Raw genomic sequence first — 14,752 nt, 5'->3', positions numbered from 1 at the left:
ATTCTTGAAAGAGATGGAAAAAGTTATTCACTTATTGTATATGGAAGTGATGTACATAAGATAAGCAAAGTACTGCTATTAAAGAGAAGAAGAAACGTCAGAGGTATCTTACTTCTTGGTCTCAAAACCTACGGCACAGAAAGCAGTCACAAAAGCTTGGTAATGGCATAATGATAGACATAGAGATCAGTGGAAAACAATAGAGAACCCAGAAATAATGCCATCTATAAGGTTTATTTGAATGCAAAAACAGAATCAAAGACCCAATTAACGGAGTTTTAGAAGCAGGCTTTATTGGGAAGCTTGCCGGTGGGTTCAGCAGCTCAGGGTATTGAACTATTGAAGCCGAGCCGGGAAAAAATCCTGGTGGTGGTTTTATACCCACTGCTGGCAGGCACAGCTGGGAAGGATCAAAGCTAGGGAGGGTCTGCGCACACAGGTGCTTCAGCAGGGAAAAGGTCGTTAATCTTATCTATATGTCAGGGACGGGTTGAGTGACCATATCTTCAGAAAACATTCTGGCTCCGGGATGAGCTGGTTCCAGGAATTTGGGGTTGAGCAGGGGAGGGGAGGTCGGTTAGGGGTCAGTTTTGAGAGCTAAGATTAAGCTGCAGGACTCAAAATGGAGTCTGTTGTGCCAAGGCCGGACACCATCCACTGAAGATAACTGATTTTTGACAACAGGCCAAAGTACATTTTATGGGAAAGAGATAAGTCTCTTCAATAAATGGCGCTACCAAAATTGGATTTCCATGTGCGGGACAATGAAATAGGGCCATGCCTCACTCCACATACAAAAAAAATGACTAAAGATGGATTAAAAATCTCTCTGTAAACATGAGAACTTTATAGACTACTATAAAGTGGTGAAAAACTAAGGACAAACTTAAGGATCAATATAGAAAATAATGAAAACCACCCAAGGCAAAGACAAAATAAATGACTGTGACCTCTTAAAAATAAACCATTGTGTGCATCAAAAAACAATCAAAAGAGTAAAAATAGAATCTAGAGACTGGGAAATTTGGGTGATGATATATCGAATATGGGACTAGAAAAACCTATAGAAAAGTGTAATACCTTATTAACAAGATGAACAATTGAATTTTAAAAATAGGCTTAAGACATGAGACATTTCACCAGAGAAGACATCCAAGCAGTCAATAAGCGTGAAGAAATGCTTGAACCCACTAGCCATTCAAGAGATGTTAATCAAAACAATGATAATATACCACCTAACACTGGTGTTGACAGCAAAGTTCTAAAACACTTGGAGAGGATGTGGAAAGAATGGAATCTTCATACATTGCTCACGGGGCTGTGAAACTGTGGAAAGTTCATTCAGCAGGCCTGCTGCTGAATGAAGCTAGTCAATCACAAAACCACATTGTATGCGACAACAAAAGGCGAAAACAAAACAGACATCACCTAGTCAATTTGCTGCTGGACTACATGCAGTGCTGGTGGTATGGAGGACGTGTGGAAGGGTGAGGTGAGGGAGTGAGACCAAGACTAAAAATACAACAAACCAACCCCCAAATAAACCCACAGCTGTGGAGTTGATGCCAACTCACAGCCACCCTTCAGGACAGTGCAGAATTGCTCCTGTACATTGCCGACACTGTAACTCTTGAGCAGGGTGAAAGCCCATGTTTCTCCCATGAAGTGGCTGGTGGTTTCAAATTGCCGACTTGGTGGTTAGCAGCCCAAGGAACGTGTGACCACTATACGACCACAGTTCCTCTAGGCTGACACTAGGTCGGTGAAGCTCTCCTCCCAGCAGCCCCAACGTGAGACCCCAAGAACAAGGTGCTGGAGGGATGTCTGCCGACTCTGAGGTGATGCTGGATAAGCAGAGAAAACTCACAGCAAATTGCGCAGACATGTCTGCAGCTTTTCTACCACCACCATTCAGGGTGAGCATGGCCACAAGAGGGCGAGTGGGGCTGTGGGCTGTGCTAAGCCAAACAAAAGAGGAAGCTTCCTTTTCGAGACCTAGCCAATATTGTCATTGAGAACAGCAAAAGGAAGGGTCCAGAGTTGACAAAGGACTTTGCACCACTTATAGTGGTAGCTTTTAAACACATTTCAAGTGAAACCAATGAAAGTTATAAGAAGCACCTTGGAATCGTTTTTATCCATTTGGGAAGGTCTGCTTATGAAAATAATCGATCAAGTTAGGCAAAGTTTGCTGATAAGAAACATAGGAAGCGAATGTAGGCACGTAAAGGTGGATGAAAATGAAAACTAATCTTCCCTGGAGTCTTCAAGTGAACCGACAAAGGCTCTTGAGCCCATTAGAGCAGCGGTTCTCAACCTGTAGGTTGCGACCCCTTTGGAGGTCAAACAACCCTTTCACAGGGGTCACCCGATTCATAACAGTAAGAAAATTGCAGTTGTGAAGTAGCAACGAAAATAATGTTATGGTTGAGAGGTCACCACAACATGAGGGAGTGTATGAAAGGGTCCTGGCATTAGGAAGGTTGAGAACCACTGCGCTAGAGCATTATAAGATCTGCAAAATGAAGCTTCGGGGAAGACCAAGTATCCCTAGTAGATAAAATGACAGGTAAAGAATCGGGAGAAAGGCTTTCTAAATTGGTAGAGGATACTTGTATTTTGCTGGCAGATTATGACAGACTGCAGAAACATGAGGGCGTGCCCCCCAAAACAAATGTCCCCCCTCTAAATCTATGAACTTTTCTTTTACAAAACCACCCTATCATCTTCAAAGTACTCTCCATTATACTCAATAAATTTGTCAAATCTGTGATTCCATTCTTGGAAATATTTCTAAAACTCATCTGTTTGGATGGCTGATAACACCTCCCTTTTTTTCCCCTTTGCCTCTTCTACATCAAATCACTGTCCTTTCATGTCCCTCTGCATTTGCCAAAACAGAAAGTAGTCACATGGAAAAAGGTCAAGTGTGTGAGGCATGCTTTTTTTTGCCAAACACTGGCACACTGAGATGGCTGCATTAGCAGGTGCATTGTTGTGGTGACAAAACAGTCCCTCATGTGTCATAAATCAGACCTTTTATGTAACATACTATTATACAATCTTTTCAGACCCTCTAAATGGAAAGCTTGATTAACAGTCTGACCTGGGGAACAAACTCCAAATGTGTTACAAGTTGACATTTTCGTCCATTTGGGAAGTTGATGGGTGTCCAAAATGAGGTTTGTCATCCATCAACATTTCACCTTTTTTGAAATGAGAAAAATCACTCATACAGACGAGTTTTTCCCACAGTACTGTCCTTGTAGGCTGTGTTCAACATCACAGCAAGTGTCTGCGTCTTTTTCCCAAGCAAGAAACAAAATTTCACAGCCGCATGCTGTGACCTTAAATCACCCATCACAAAAAAAACCAAAAAACAAGGTTTATGCAAAACTGCTTTAACGAAGAAATTCACTGCGACCAGAGAGAACCTTCCCAGGCAACACCACTGGAAAGTTGCTTGATGTTCAGCTAGCGGGAAAATTGCATACTAGGAAAGCTCTGCTCTGCCCAGCGCAATTCTCTTTTTTTTGGGGGGGGTACCCCCCTCGTAGATGATGGGAAGTAACTCACTATAATGTTATCCGATTTTCTTCATTGTCAAAAGCAGGGGTCCTCAAACTTTTTAAACAGCTGCTAATTGAGGGGTTGGTGATTGGAACTCAGCCAGCATCTCAGTTGGAGGCAGACCTGGCCATCTGCTGTGCTAAATATCACAGCCTAGAAAACGCTGAGGGGCAGTTCTACTCTGTCCTACTGGGATTGTCACCAGTTGAGTCGGAAACTGATTCACTGCCACTTGACAACAGTAATCACATTGGGCTCGTGAACGCTTTCTGTTTGGCTGATAGTACCACTTTGTGATTTCACCACAGGCTGAGAAGTTGAAAGAAACAGTAGACACCTAGATTTCACAAGAAGACTATTACCCTTATTCAGGAGTCCTCCAACTTTTAAACCAGGGCCAGTTCACTGTCCCTCAGACCCGTTGGAGGGCCGGACTACAGTTTAAAATAAAACTATGAACAAATTCTTATGCACACTGCACATATCTTATTTTGAAGTAAAAAAACAAACGGGCCAAAAACACTTGGCGGGCCACATGTGGCCCGGGGGCCGTAGTTTGAGGATGCCTGGTCAAAAGGAAGCCCTTGACGGCACAGATCATAAATGAGAAGAATATAAGCAAAGGTTAGCCAAAGTTTTTCTGGTATGCAAAGAACTCAGGTCCCGGATCGAGAGCCTGAAGGGCCTATCTCAACTCCCCAATGTCACTGGAAGCTACATGCACTTGACTTTTGTGGGGCAACTACAGTGAAGATTGATGACTAATCTCTTCAAAGAGCCCCAGGACTTTACAAGAAGGGAGACAGGTTAGGACAACAGTGCTGTAGCATTATTTTTGTGTATTGTTGAGAGGGTGGAAATAACAAAAGAAATGAGTAATTTATAAAATTGCTTAAGATATTTGTTGGTATAGTATTTTATATTAATCTGACTCAAACAACATGATTTCTGTGTTAATAAGCTCCAAATAGTGATTATTATAAAAAATCTTTTTGTAATTTTTTTGGATCCAGGGCCTTGCGAGAAATGTTTTTTCTTTACTTTCTTCATTGTATATTTTGTAATTCTAAAACATAGGTACTAATGAGGAACTGGCTGACATTTTATTATGGTTTTGATTGTTAAAGGTACTGAAAGTTCTAACTTAATCTTAACTCTTTCCCCCAACCTCTCAATGCCTTGATTTTTCATTCGCTAGAGGTGAGGAATTTGCCACTAAACATGGATGTCAATTTGGGGGCCATATCCAAGCCTAGAGAACCTTTTTTATAATAGAGTTTCCACTGCACCTACTAGAGTAAAAGAAAAAAACCCAACAACAGTGTTCCTTAAGGATTTTCTTGATCAAACTGTTTAGAATTAAAATTGTTTACAGTAGGTTAATACGGAAAGGTTTGTACATGTGATAAATTTTTACACACTACCCAACGGACACCTTTGATTCTAGATATCGAATTGCCTCTTAAGCCTCCTTTGTATATAACTGAACCCTTTAACATAAAGTCATCAATGAGATAGAACGCAACATAATAGCACTTGCTTTATTCCCTTAGCCACATAGCTTTACAAACAATAGTATTTTTTTTTTGCTGTATTAGCTCAAGAACACACTATTTAGAGACATTCAGTAAAGTAGCCTGGGAAATGTTCAGTCTCCTCAAGACGATTGACTGCATTTGGAAATTAAGCAGTGATACATAGCATATCTGGTAATTTTTATATTTGTATATTCAGAATTACCAAAATATATGTACTTCTACCTTTATGTCTAAGCTGTGTGTTAGAATAGTTGCAAGTTTTCATGGTTTCTTTTCTAAGGTACCCCATGTAGCAGGAAATTTGTGTCCACTGATGACTAAGTATAAATGCCTTGGATTTTTTCCAGTTATTACATTATATATTAAGACACTTTTGTGCTGTACACAGATTCATATTAGAATTATCAAGAAAATGTCTCATTTAAAGTCCTACAATAAAAAAACAAAAACAAGATAAAGACTGCTCATACCAAAAGAAACAGAATATGATTGTTACCAGGGGTAGAAGGGGAAGAAATGGATGGGGAAGCAATGGGCTAGCAGGTAAACAGATGTTAATTTGGGTGAAGGAGAAGAGGGATGAAAGGAAAAGGGGGTGAAGAAAGGATAAGCTACCGAGGAGTTTGATAAATTATTAAGCAATATTATTAATATTGACACAAGGACAATTTTGTTGATCATTTTTAAAATACCTACACACTGGCAATAAGCTACCAGAAATTCAAGATACATTCAGAAGAGGATGAGGAACAAGGGATATTACCACTGAGGAAAAATGGACCTCGGCTGAATGCAAACAATACCAGACTACTGTGTTTTATTGACTACGCAAAGGCATTAGATGTTGTGGATCATAACAAATTATGGGTAACACTGCAAAGAATGTGAATTCCAGAATACTAAGTTGTGCTTATAAGTAATCTACACATATACCAAGTGGCAATAGTTGAAACATAAACCAAGAGATTCAACCCTTTTAAGACACTTACTTATGTTCTGATTTTAATTTTTTGTTAAAATCATGTGTTTTCCGAAATGGTAGGCATTTTGGATGAAATGGGAAATTACTGAAGTAATATGGCTTGCGGCACAATTAGTGGCTTGAGAAGCTTACAAATATGTCATGAAAGGTCGCTGGTGCTGAGGTTGATAGGATCAGGCCCATTTGTTCACATGCACGCAGGTACACATGCTTCAACTAGATGGCAACAGGTACTAACAGTGGGATAGCAGCTGCCCACAAACATTGCTGAAAATGTAGGTAGTCAATATATGCTCCATGTGTTACAAAAGGGCAAAGATAAACAACAAGGTTGTGTCTTTTCACAATTTTTTTAAAAGCTCAGCAAATCATCTGAGAAGCTGGACTACATGAAAAAAGAAAACATGACATTAAGATTAGAAGAAGACTCATTAATAACTTGTAATATGCAGATGTGATAGGTTTATTGTGCCAACCTGGCCAATAAGAATATGTGGGATTAATAGAGTCACAGCTTGTTGGAGGGCAAAGAGATAAATGGCTTGGTGAGCCCCGCCTCTCTCTCTCTTGCTCTCTGGTGATTGGACCAGTGTGCGGCTGCCTTAGCTAGTTCGCTGCCTCAACTTGTGAGCAATACTACCTGTGGGGCACCCAACTCATGGATCATGTCACTAGAGCTTGAGGTTCCTTCGAGACCTGCTTCGCCACACTGCTGGTGTATACATTGTTTGAGCTTGGGACTGTCGGATTCTGTAGTCTGGCTGTTGGTGGCCCGCTTCTGGTGTTTGCTGCCTGTGGCTGGACTGCCTGCATTGCTCGATGGAAGACTCAGCTGTCTGCTTCCTTGACCTTGAACCTAGCAGTCCTTGTGAGTTGAGGGACTTCCAGTGTATTAACTGTTCCACAGAAGTACGTTGAACTGAGCCCTCTATACTGCTGTGTGGACTAATTAGCTGTTATATTCCTTCATTCTATATATATTTATCCATATATTCATAAGTGTCCTGGTTTTTGTTTCTCAAGAAAACCCTGTCTAACACAGCAGATGACACAACTTCATTTGACAAAAATGAAGACAATCTGAAGCACTTTACTGATAAAGATCAAAGAGCACAGCTCTGAATAGAGATTACACCTCAGTATGCAGACAATGAAAACCCTTACAACTGAACCAAGATATATATTCGTAATAAATGAGAAAAAACTGAAGTTGTCAAAGGAGTCTGCTATTTTTGGATAAACAACCAATGTTCATGATGTAGCGGTCAAATCACGCTATTGCTTTAAACAGATCTGTTGCAAAAGACTAAGTGACTAAGGTGCCCTTGACCCAAGCCTTGATGTTGTTTAATTGCCTCATATGTATATGAGAACTAGACAATGGAAATGAGAATGATATTGTTGCAGTGGATAAGTTCTGGGCTACTAACCATAATGCAGGTTTCTCGGTACAGGAGAAAGATGCGGCAGAATGCTTTTGTGAAGATTTATATCCCTAGAGATCACACAGGACAGTCCTGTCCTATAGGGTCACTACAGATGCACTTGAATTATGGAGTTGGCATAGAATATTGCAAGTACCATGAACTGCAAGCACAACATAGAGCTCCATCTTGAATTGAAGGTGGTGAGACTTCATCTCACATACTTTGGACATGCTATCAGGGCAGACCAGTCCCTAGAGATATATATCATGCTTGGTAAAGTAGCAACTCAACAACTCACTACCATTGAGTCTGGGAGTGGTAGACAGTAAGAAAAAAGAACCACCTTCAACACAATGGACTGGCATAGTAGCTGCATCTATGGGCTCAAACATACGAATTTTGAGGTTAGTACAGGACTGAGAAGTATTTCATCCTGTCATACATAGACTTGACTCAATGGCACTGGTTTTGGTTTGGTTTGTTATGACAGTAAAAATAAAAAGAGTCTCAACTTTTGATGTTTAAGTAACAATGATTTCTTAACCGTAAAAAGGAATTTTAGGTACTAATATTTTTTATAGTATAGAAATTTTAATTTGAAATTCAGCAATTCCTTTTTTTCCTTCTGGTAGAATAAAATTTAATAGTTATGTATCAGCAGGAAAGACTAACTTCTTGAAATGTACATCACAATCGGTAAAATATAGGGTTAGCCAAAACAAAGGAAATCCTAAAAGAATGCAATAGTTATAACAATGGACTCAAGCATTCCAATGGTCATGAAAGTAACACAGGACAGGGAATCATTTTATTCATTATATGTAAAATGGCGCTGATTTGATAGCAGCTACCAAATTTCACCCATTGTATTTTTATCATTAAATATGTATGTAGAAAAGATAATATATAATGTGATTGGATTAAAAGTCAACACTAAAATTTTTATGAATGGAAGGGTTTAGGAAGATTAATTTCTTTTAATTTGTTCTTTTGTTCTATAATATCTAAATTAAAGACAAAGGGGTATCATGTTTATAAAACAAAGGAAGTCATTCCTTAACACTTGCAGTGGTTCTAGACCTGTGGGTCACACGTGACCACTTTCGGTTTGAACGACCTTTTCACAGGGGTCGCCTGATTCATAAAAGTAGCAAAATTACAGTTATGAAGCAGCAATGAAAATGATTTTATGGTTGGGGGTCATCACAACATAAGAAACTGTATTAAAGGATCACGGCATTAGGAAGGTTCAGAACCACTGCTTGACAGGCAAAAACGGAGATCAGGGCAGCATTGTGCATTAGGAATGGCAATAAACAGGGAAGCAGGACACCTGGAGTTGAGTATGACTCTAGGTAGGTCATTCAGTATGAAAGCTCTCTGAGCTGTAGTTTCCTTATCAGTCAATGAGAAGATAGGAAGTAGAATTAAAGGAGCTCAAAGTTTTTTGCAGCACCAACATTTTACAAATTTGAGTGGCTAATTCCTATGTAAAGTCTTAGGAAATTAAAAAAAATAAGTTCAGTGTTTTCCCCATCACTTAATTATTCCTAGATTTAATGAATAATGCACTCTTTTACTATCAGCTTTTACAGCTGACAAGTGTTACAAACTACTACATATTACACATTTGACATCCTCAAAATACCAAAGAGGCAGTTCTGTCTATAACAACAATTAAAGAGATGCAATAATGAGAACACAAGTAGAGAAAATCCTTCTGGTAACGCGGCACACTACTTCAAATTGGCAGGGGGAAATATTGGCAGTCTAAGGGGTAAAGAACAGCTCTTAAAATCTTAAAACACACTGAGGATATAATATACTCAAATTTTTCAAGTCATTGAAGAATTTTCTAATTTGTAGATGAACTCACAAGAGAATTACAGTATCATTCTAAGCATTTATGAAAAAAGTTTCCTAGTTTTAGGTGGTTTCAAATTTTAGTTTGTATATCTGTATTTTAAAATTTTTTTAGGTTCTGAAGCCTGTTATCTACCAATGTGTTGGTTCTTCTTCTTCTTCTTCCATGAAGTTAAGCTACTGAATTGAACAGCTGCCAGCAGGTATAATTTTCTATTAATTAAAAAATGAAGGTCAACTGCTTGACAATGAAGTAGTATTCTTCCCCAACAAACTCAAATTCAGTCTTGGAGCTTTATCCCCAAGTTGACATTTATATTGCTCAATTCTATTTCAATAAATCTGCCCTATTTTAACATAACAATCATGTCATTAAAAATAGTATTTACCATATTGAGAAGCGGATGCAATTTTGACAACATAAGAGTTGATTCCAACAACATATTTTTTGAAGTAAATGTTACAGGTGCCTTGCAACATTTAAATATTTTCACATTTGGACAAATACTGAAATGTGGCCATCATTGAAAAAGAACTTACCTTTGCAATTATTACTGACTGAACTGGGTAACAAACCGATGCTCCTAAAGTTGCTAGCCCCAATGGATAAGCAATTTTCTTAAATCTAGAACCTATAAAATTCAAGCAAAAGATTAAACTCCAAACACATGGAACCAGGTGCTTGATGCTTTTATAACTTTAATGTTCTTTGTTCCTCTTCATCACCCTATATTATTCAGCTAATGATACTGATTAAGATAGTAGCTTAGACATTCTTAAGGAGCTCAAATTGATGAATATTTCTTTATTCTCATGTTCAATTTAAGAACGGTGTTCTCAATCTAACATTATACTGGTAACACAAAAGGATTTGCCAATTTTCCTTCTTTTAAAGCCAGGTGTATGTTCACAGCCTTAGAAACCTAAAGTGGCAACCACGTCATTTTTCATGTTGTAATAAAGCATGAAAATACAGAGAAGTAACCATTCATTAAGTTTGTGGCTCCTTATTAAAATGAAACAAATTTCTTTTTCATATCCTTTTATCATATCAAAGTCCTTAAAACCAAATTCACAGCCATTAAGTTGAATCTGACTCATAGCGGCCCTACAGTATGGAATTGCTCCCGTGGGTTTCTGAGACTGTAAAGGTTGATGAATGTAGAAAATCTCATCTTTCTCCCAAAGGAGAAGTTGGTGGTTTTATTCAAACTGCTGGCATTGCACTCAGCCCAACATGTAACCCCCTACGCCACCAGGGCTCTAGGGGCTAAGTCCTTAGTAGGGTGAAGTGTTCAAATAATTAAATAACTAACAACTTTGAAAGGCTCATAACTCCTTCATGTCTCTGAGTTAAATGAAGTACCAATTTAATAATTGTTAACTTGAATTAAATCCATTTCCAAAACTACCTCAACTAAGCATGTAAGTGTTCTTTTCCAAGTTTTTGAGAACAAAATCCTTTTCAAAAGCCTTCCAAACAGACATTCATTAGGAACTTCAATATATCAAACCTTTAATCTACTGTACCCTGGTTGAATTGTAGGAAGGAAGCTAAAGGTGGAGTCATGCGGGGATGGCTTTTTCCTCATCCCTCTGCCACCCTGAAATGACTTCCATGGGGCCATGGCTTCTATAGGAGAGTTTGAAACCCAGGATCTAAGGTACAGCTAAGTTTCAACAAGCCATTAAAATATCCTCAAATGTATGTATCCTAAAACTGTGAATAAATGCTTGTCTGAGTGCCCTGGGCTCTTTAACTATGATCTGGACATTTGGATGAAGGGGTTAAAAAGGAGGTAAGTACTTCTCTTCTCTGGAATGTCTTTTACAACCCTCATTTTGAAAAGCAAACTGCCAATCTGGCATAAAGACTCAGGCGAAAAACAGCTGGCAATATTTGAAAACAACTGCACTTTAGGGCAGGAAAAGAGGTCTTTATCTGCTAGGTTTAATATTGTAATCATGTCTACAGTGGACTTGAGAGGTAGTTAGCTTTCCTTTAGAGTGCTTTTAGTGGACACGTTGCCTGGGCACAAAAACTATGAGTAAACCTTGATTGCATAACCACACGTTCCAGGAACTTGGTGCAAAATGCTGAGTGGTAAGGAGATTCCTTGATGGAGAAAACATGAACTCGCCAGGTTAAAATGTGCTCACCTATGAGAATGTTTGTTAATTAGTAATCATGATAACACCTTGAACCCGAAGTCCTTGTGCTGTCGTATTGTCCCTGAATTTGAACTTTGGTAAACTTCCTTCTTTGGAATGCAAATAAAAACCAGTGAGCCGGGAGCTCAGGAGGGTCTTTTCTCTCCCTTTCCCACATGACCCAACTGGCTGGCATACTACGAAAGGTGAAGCTGATGTGTTATCCACAGAATCCAGTTCACTGGATTTTTAAAATTTTTCTATTTACATTTGGCTTTTGGGGCATATAGTTTTATGACTTAGGATATATATAAAGAGTCATGTAATTAATCACAACCAAAATCACATACAGAACAGTTTCATTACTCCCCAAATTATGTCTGCCTTATGTCATCCCTCTGTGGTCACAACTTCTCCCCAGTTCTAGCATTGGTATCTACAGATTTGTTCTGTCGTTATAGTTTTGACATTATGCAAACATCATATTGTCATATAAATGAAATCATGCAGCATGTAGCTTATTTAGAATGACTTCTTTCATCACATTCACCCCAAATTGTTGCAGGTTTCATTAATCTATTGTCTTTGTTGCTCAGTGCTCTGCCACCATATGTACCAAATTATCTACAAACCCTCTGAAGGGCACTTGGGCTATTTCCATCTGTGTGCTACTCTGAAGCATTTGTGTGTAGGTTTTTGTAGGAACACAGTTTTTTTCTCCAACGTAAATACCCAGGATTGGTCATATGGCAAGTATATTTTTAACTTTATGAGAAATTGCCAAATTGTTTTCAAGAATAGTTGCATTACCATCACCTGAACTATACATGGTGTGGGTAACCTTTGAATTTTAACAGTTGGGTAGCTGTACTTCTTCATAGTTTTCATTTGTGTTTCCAAGATGACTTATAATACTTGATATCTTTTATAACAGCTTTATCTTTGAAAACAGTCTTCATAAAAGTAAACATATAAAAGTAAATTTTATATTATAAAATCTAAAAGAGATGTTTATAGTAGTTTATACTCATAATATTCAATAAAGGAATGTGCAGTTTTCCCATATCACTAAAATTCAGGTATAAATATAATGGCACTTAAAGGAGAATATGAATCTATATTTTAATCCTTACCTTTTCTTGCTGAAACCAAGCCTGCAAATCCTGCAACTGTAATCACTCCAATTTTGGGAAGAAAATCTCTAGGTGGATTCTTCAGATAAATATATGCATCTCAAAAAATCAGTTAAAAATTAATATAAATGATTTCCAATTGGGCATTCTACATAGGTATAATGTAGAAGGATTAAAGGGATTTGCTAAGATAATAGTAAATGGTTTAAATATTATTCAAAAGAACTGTACAAAATAGTGACATAAGCAGCAATTTAAAAGATAATTATAATAGGTACTTATTACAATATGAAATATTCCATCAGTGGCTGATTTACTTACTGATACTTGTTTTTCTAATGCTACAGGTAATTATAACTTTTTAATAAAATATGATGCCAGAAAACACTTATTAAGGTGAATTCCTAATTGTTTATATATTATATCCCCACCGTGTACATGCTTCTAATATTATCCATTCAAAACCTGGTAATATCCATTAAGAACTGACATAGCTACTTTATTAGGGGGCTTTGAATAAAACTCCAGGGATACACTCAGTTCTGTGCTCCCTAATTTATCTCAGAGCAGCATTGCTCTTGTATCAAAACCAATGGTGAATACGCAATGCTAAGAAGTGAGCCTAACATGAAGAGTATAATCAATGGCAAGGACTTAGACATGTAGAAGTTTGGGAGTTGGGAGAATGTTTTGTGGTGTATATTTTTGCCACAATTAGAAAAAAGATATATGAGTAACAATGTGTACAAGGAAGAAAACATGTTCTAGAATTGAATGTGTTGACAATTGCACAACTCTTCTTGATATGATTGAATTGTATGACATGTGGATGCAGTGCTAATAAAACTATTAAAAAAACAGAAGTGAGCCTAAAAGATAAAAAGAGACGAAGGAAGAATGGGCAGAGGATAGCTTTCTTGGCTTTTTACATAATTAAATTATTTCTGGTTCTACTCTTCCATCACAGTTAATTATTGACTGGCAACCACTATATCACACTCCTTAAAAGTTATGAGGAATAGAACTTTGAAATAATTCCTCCACATACTCATTAATGGTAACTCATGTACAGATCATCAACTTCACAAGGACATCTAAACTTTTAGCTGATCTTGTCGTCTTCTAGTGCCTATTTATTCTGACAAGTGGCTGAAACCAAGCATATTAGGAAGCTCTATCTGCTGCTAAACACCATATAAATACATTGACAGGTTTGTCATATTGCTTCTTAGCAACAGATAGCAAAATACTATGTTCTTACACTAAGTAAGTACATATTTCAAATAATTAACAAAAATGGAAACATCTTAATTTATGCTTTATGATTATATAATATTAACTTCATGGCTAAAACAGACGCTGATTTAAATCCTGGCCTGGGTCACTTACTATATGACCTTGGGAACCTATTGAACAGTTTAAATCAGTTTCCTCATTTGTAAAATGGAGATGATTAGAATACTATTTTGAAGAGAATTGCTACATCAAAAAAATTCTATTGATTATGTAAAATGCTAAGCACAGTGCCTCAGTACATAATCATTACTAAATAAATGGTAGCTACTATTACTTTTTTTATTATTTTTAACAAACCATCACCATCTTTTGAGTTGGCACAAGCAAGATAACAGAAAACATGTCTTTTTTTTCCCGACATTTAAATCTTACAACTTAAAAGAACAAAATAGAACCTTTCTAATTAGAGTTTACTCACCTACCTTTTCCAAATTGTACTGTGTCCAATATCCCATTTTTCACACAGACATACACACCCTAAGCACAAAGGGGAAAAATGATATTTGCATTTTTAAGTTGTAGATAATTAGATAAAGTAGCCCATCATCTTTGAGTTTATACCAAAGTTTACTTGAAGATGATATAGTAGGTAGTTATTGCTAACTTTCTAGAAATAGAAGCTTCTCAATATTTCACAGATTAATAGCATAGCACTGTACTCAGATGGACCCCAGCTTTCCTATTTATTCACTATGAGAATACTTAACTTGGCCTCTCTTTTCTTGCTTTCCATTCTACTCAACGTGAAAAATACCTATTTTCTTCCTACAAACGAGGAAAAGTTATGTTAGG

The 14,752-nt window shown here is 37.5% G+C and overlaps 1 protein-coding gene across 1 annotated transcript in view; it reads right to left on the bottom strand.

The window, feature by feature from the left end:
• APOOL (apolipoprotein O like) overlaps nt 1-14,752 on the bottom strand; it is a 52,888-nt gene that overhangs the window by 9,016 nt on the left and 29,120 nt on the right. The window contains exons 4-6 of the mRNA XM_075539110.1: nt 14,383-14,437; nt 12,665-12,763; nt 9,921-10,012 (exon numbers count right to left, since the gene is read on the bottom strand). Coding sequence (XP_075395225.1) covers nt 9,921-10,012; nt 12,665-12,763; nt 14,383-14,437 — 246 coding nt within the window. The remainder of the gene's footprint in view (nt 1-9,920; nt 10,013-12,664; nt 12,764-14,382; nt 14,438-14,752) is intronic.

Source organism: Tenrec ecaudatus, chromosome X, assembly GCF_050624435.1.
Source record: "Tenrec ecaudatus isolate mTenEca1 chromosome X, mTenEca1.hap1, whole genome shotgun sequence".
Taxonomy (NCBI): domain Eukaryota; kingdom Metazoa; phylum Chordata; class Mammalia; order Afrosoricida; family Tenrecidae; genus Tenrec; species Tenrec ecaudatus.
This window is presented reverse-complemented; position numbering and strand designations above follow the sequence as displayed.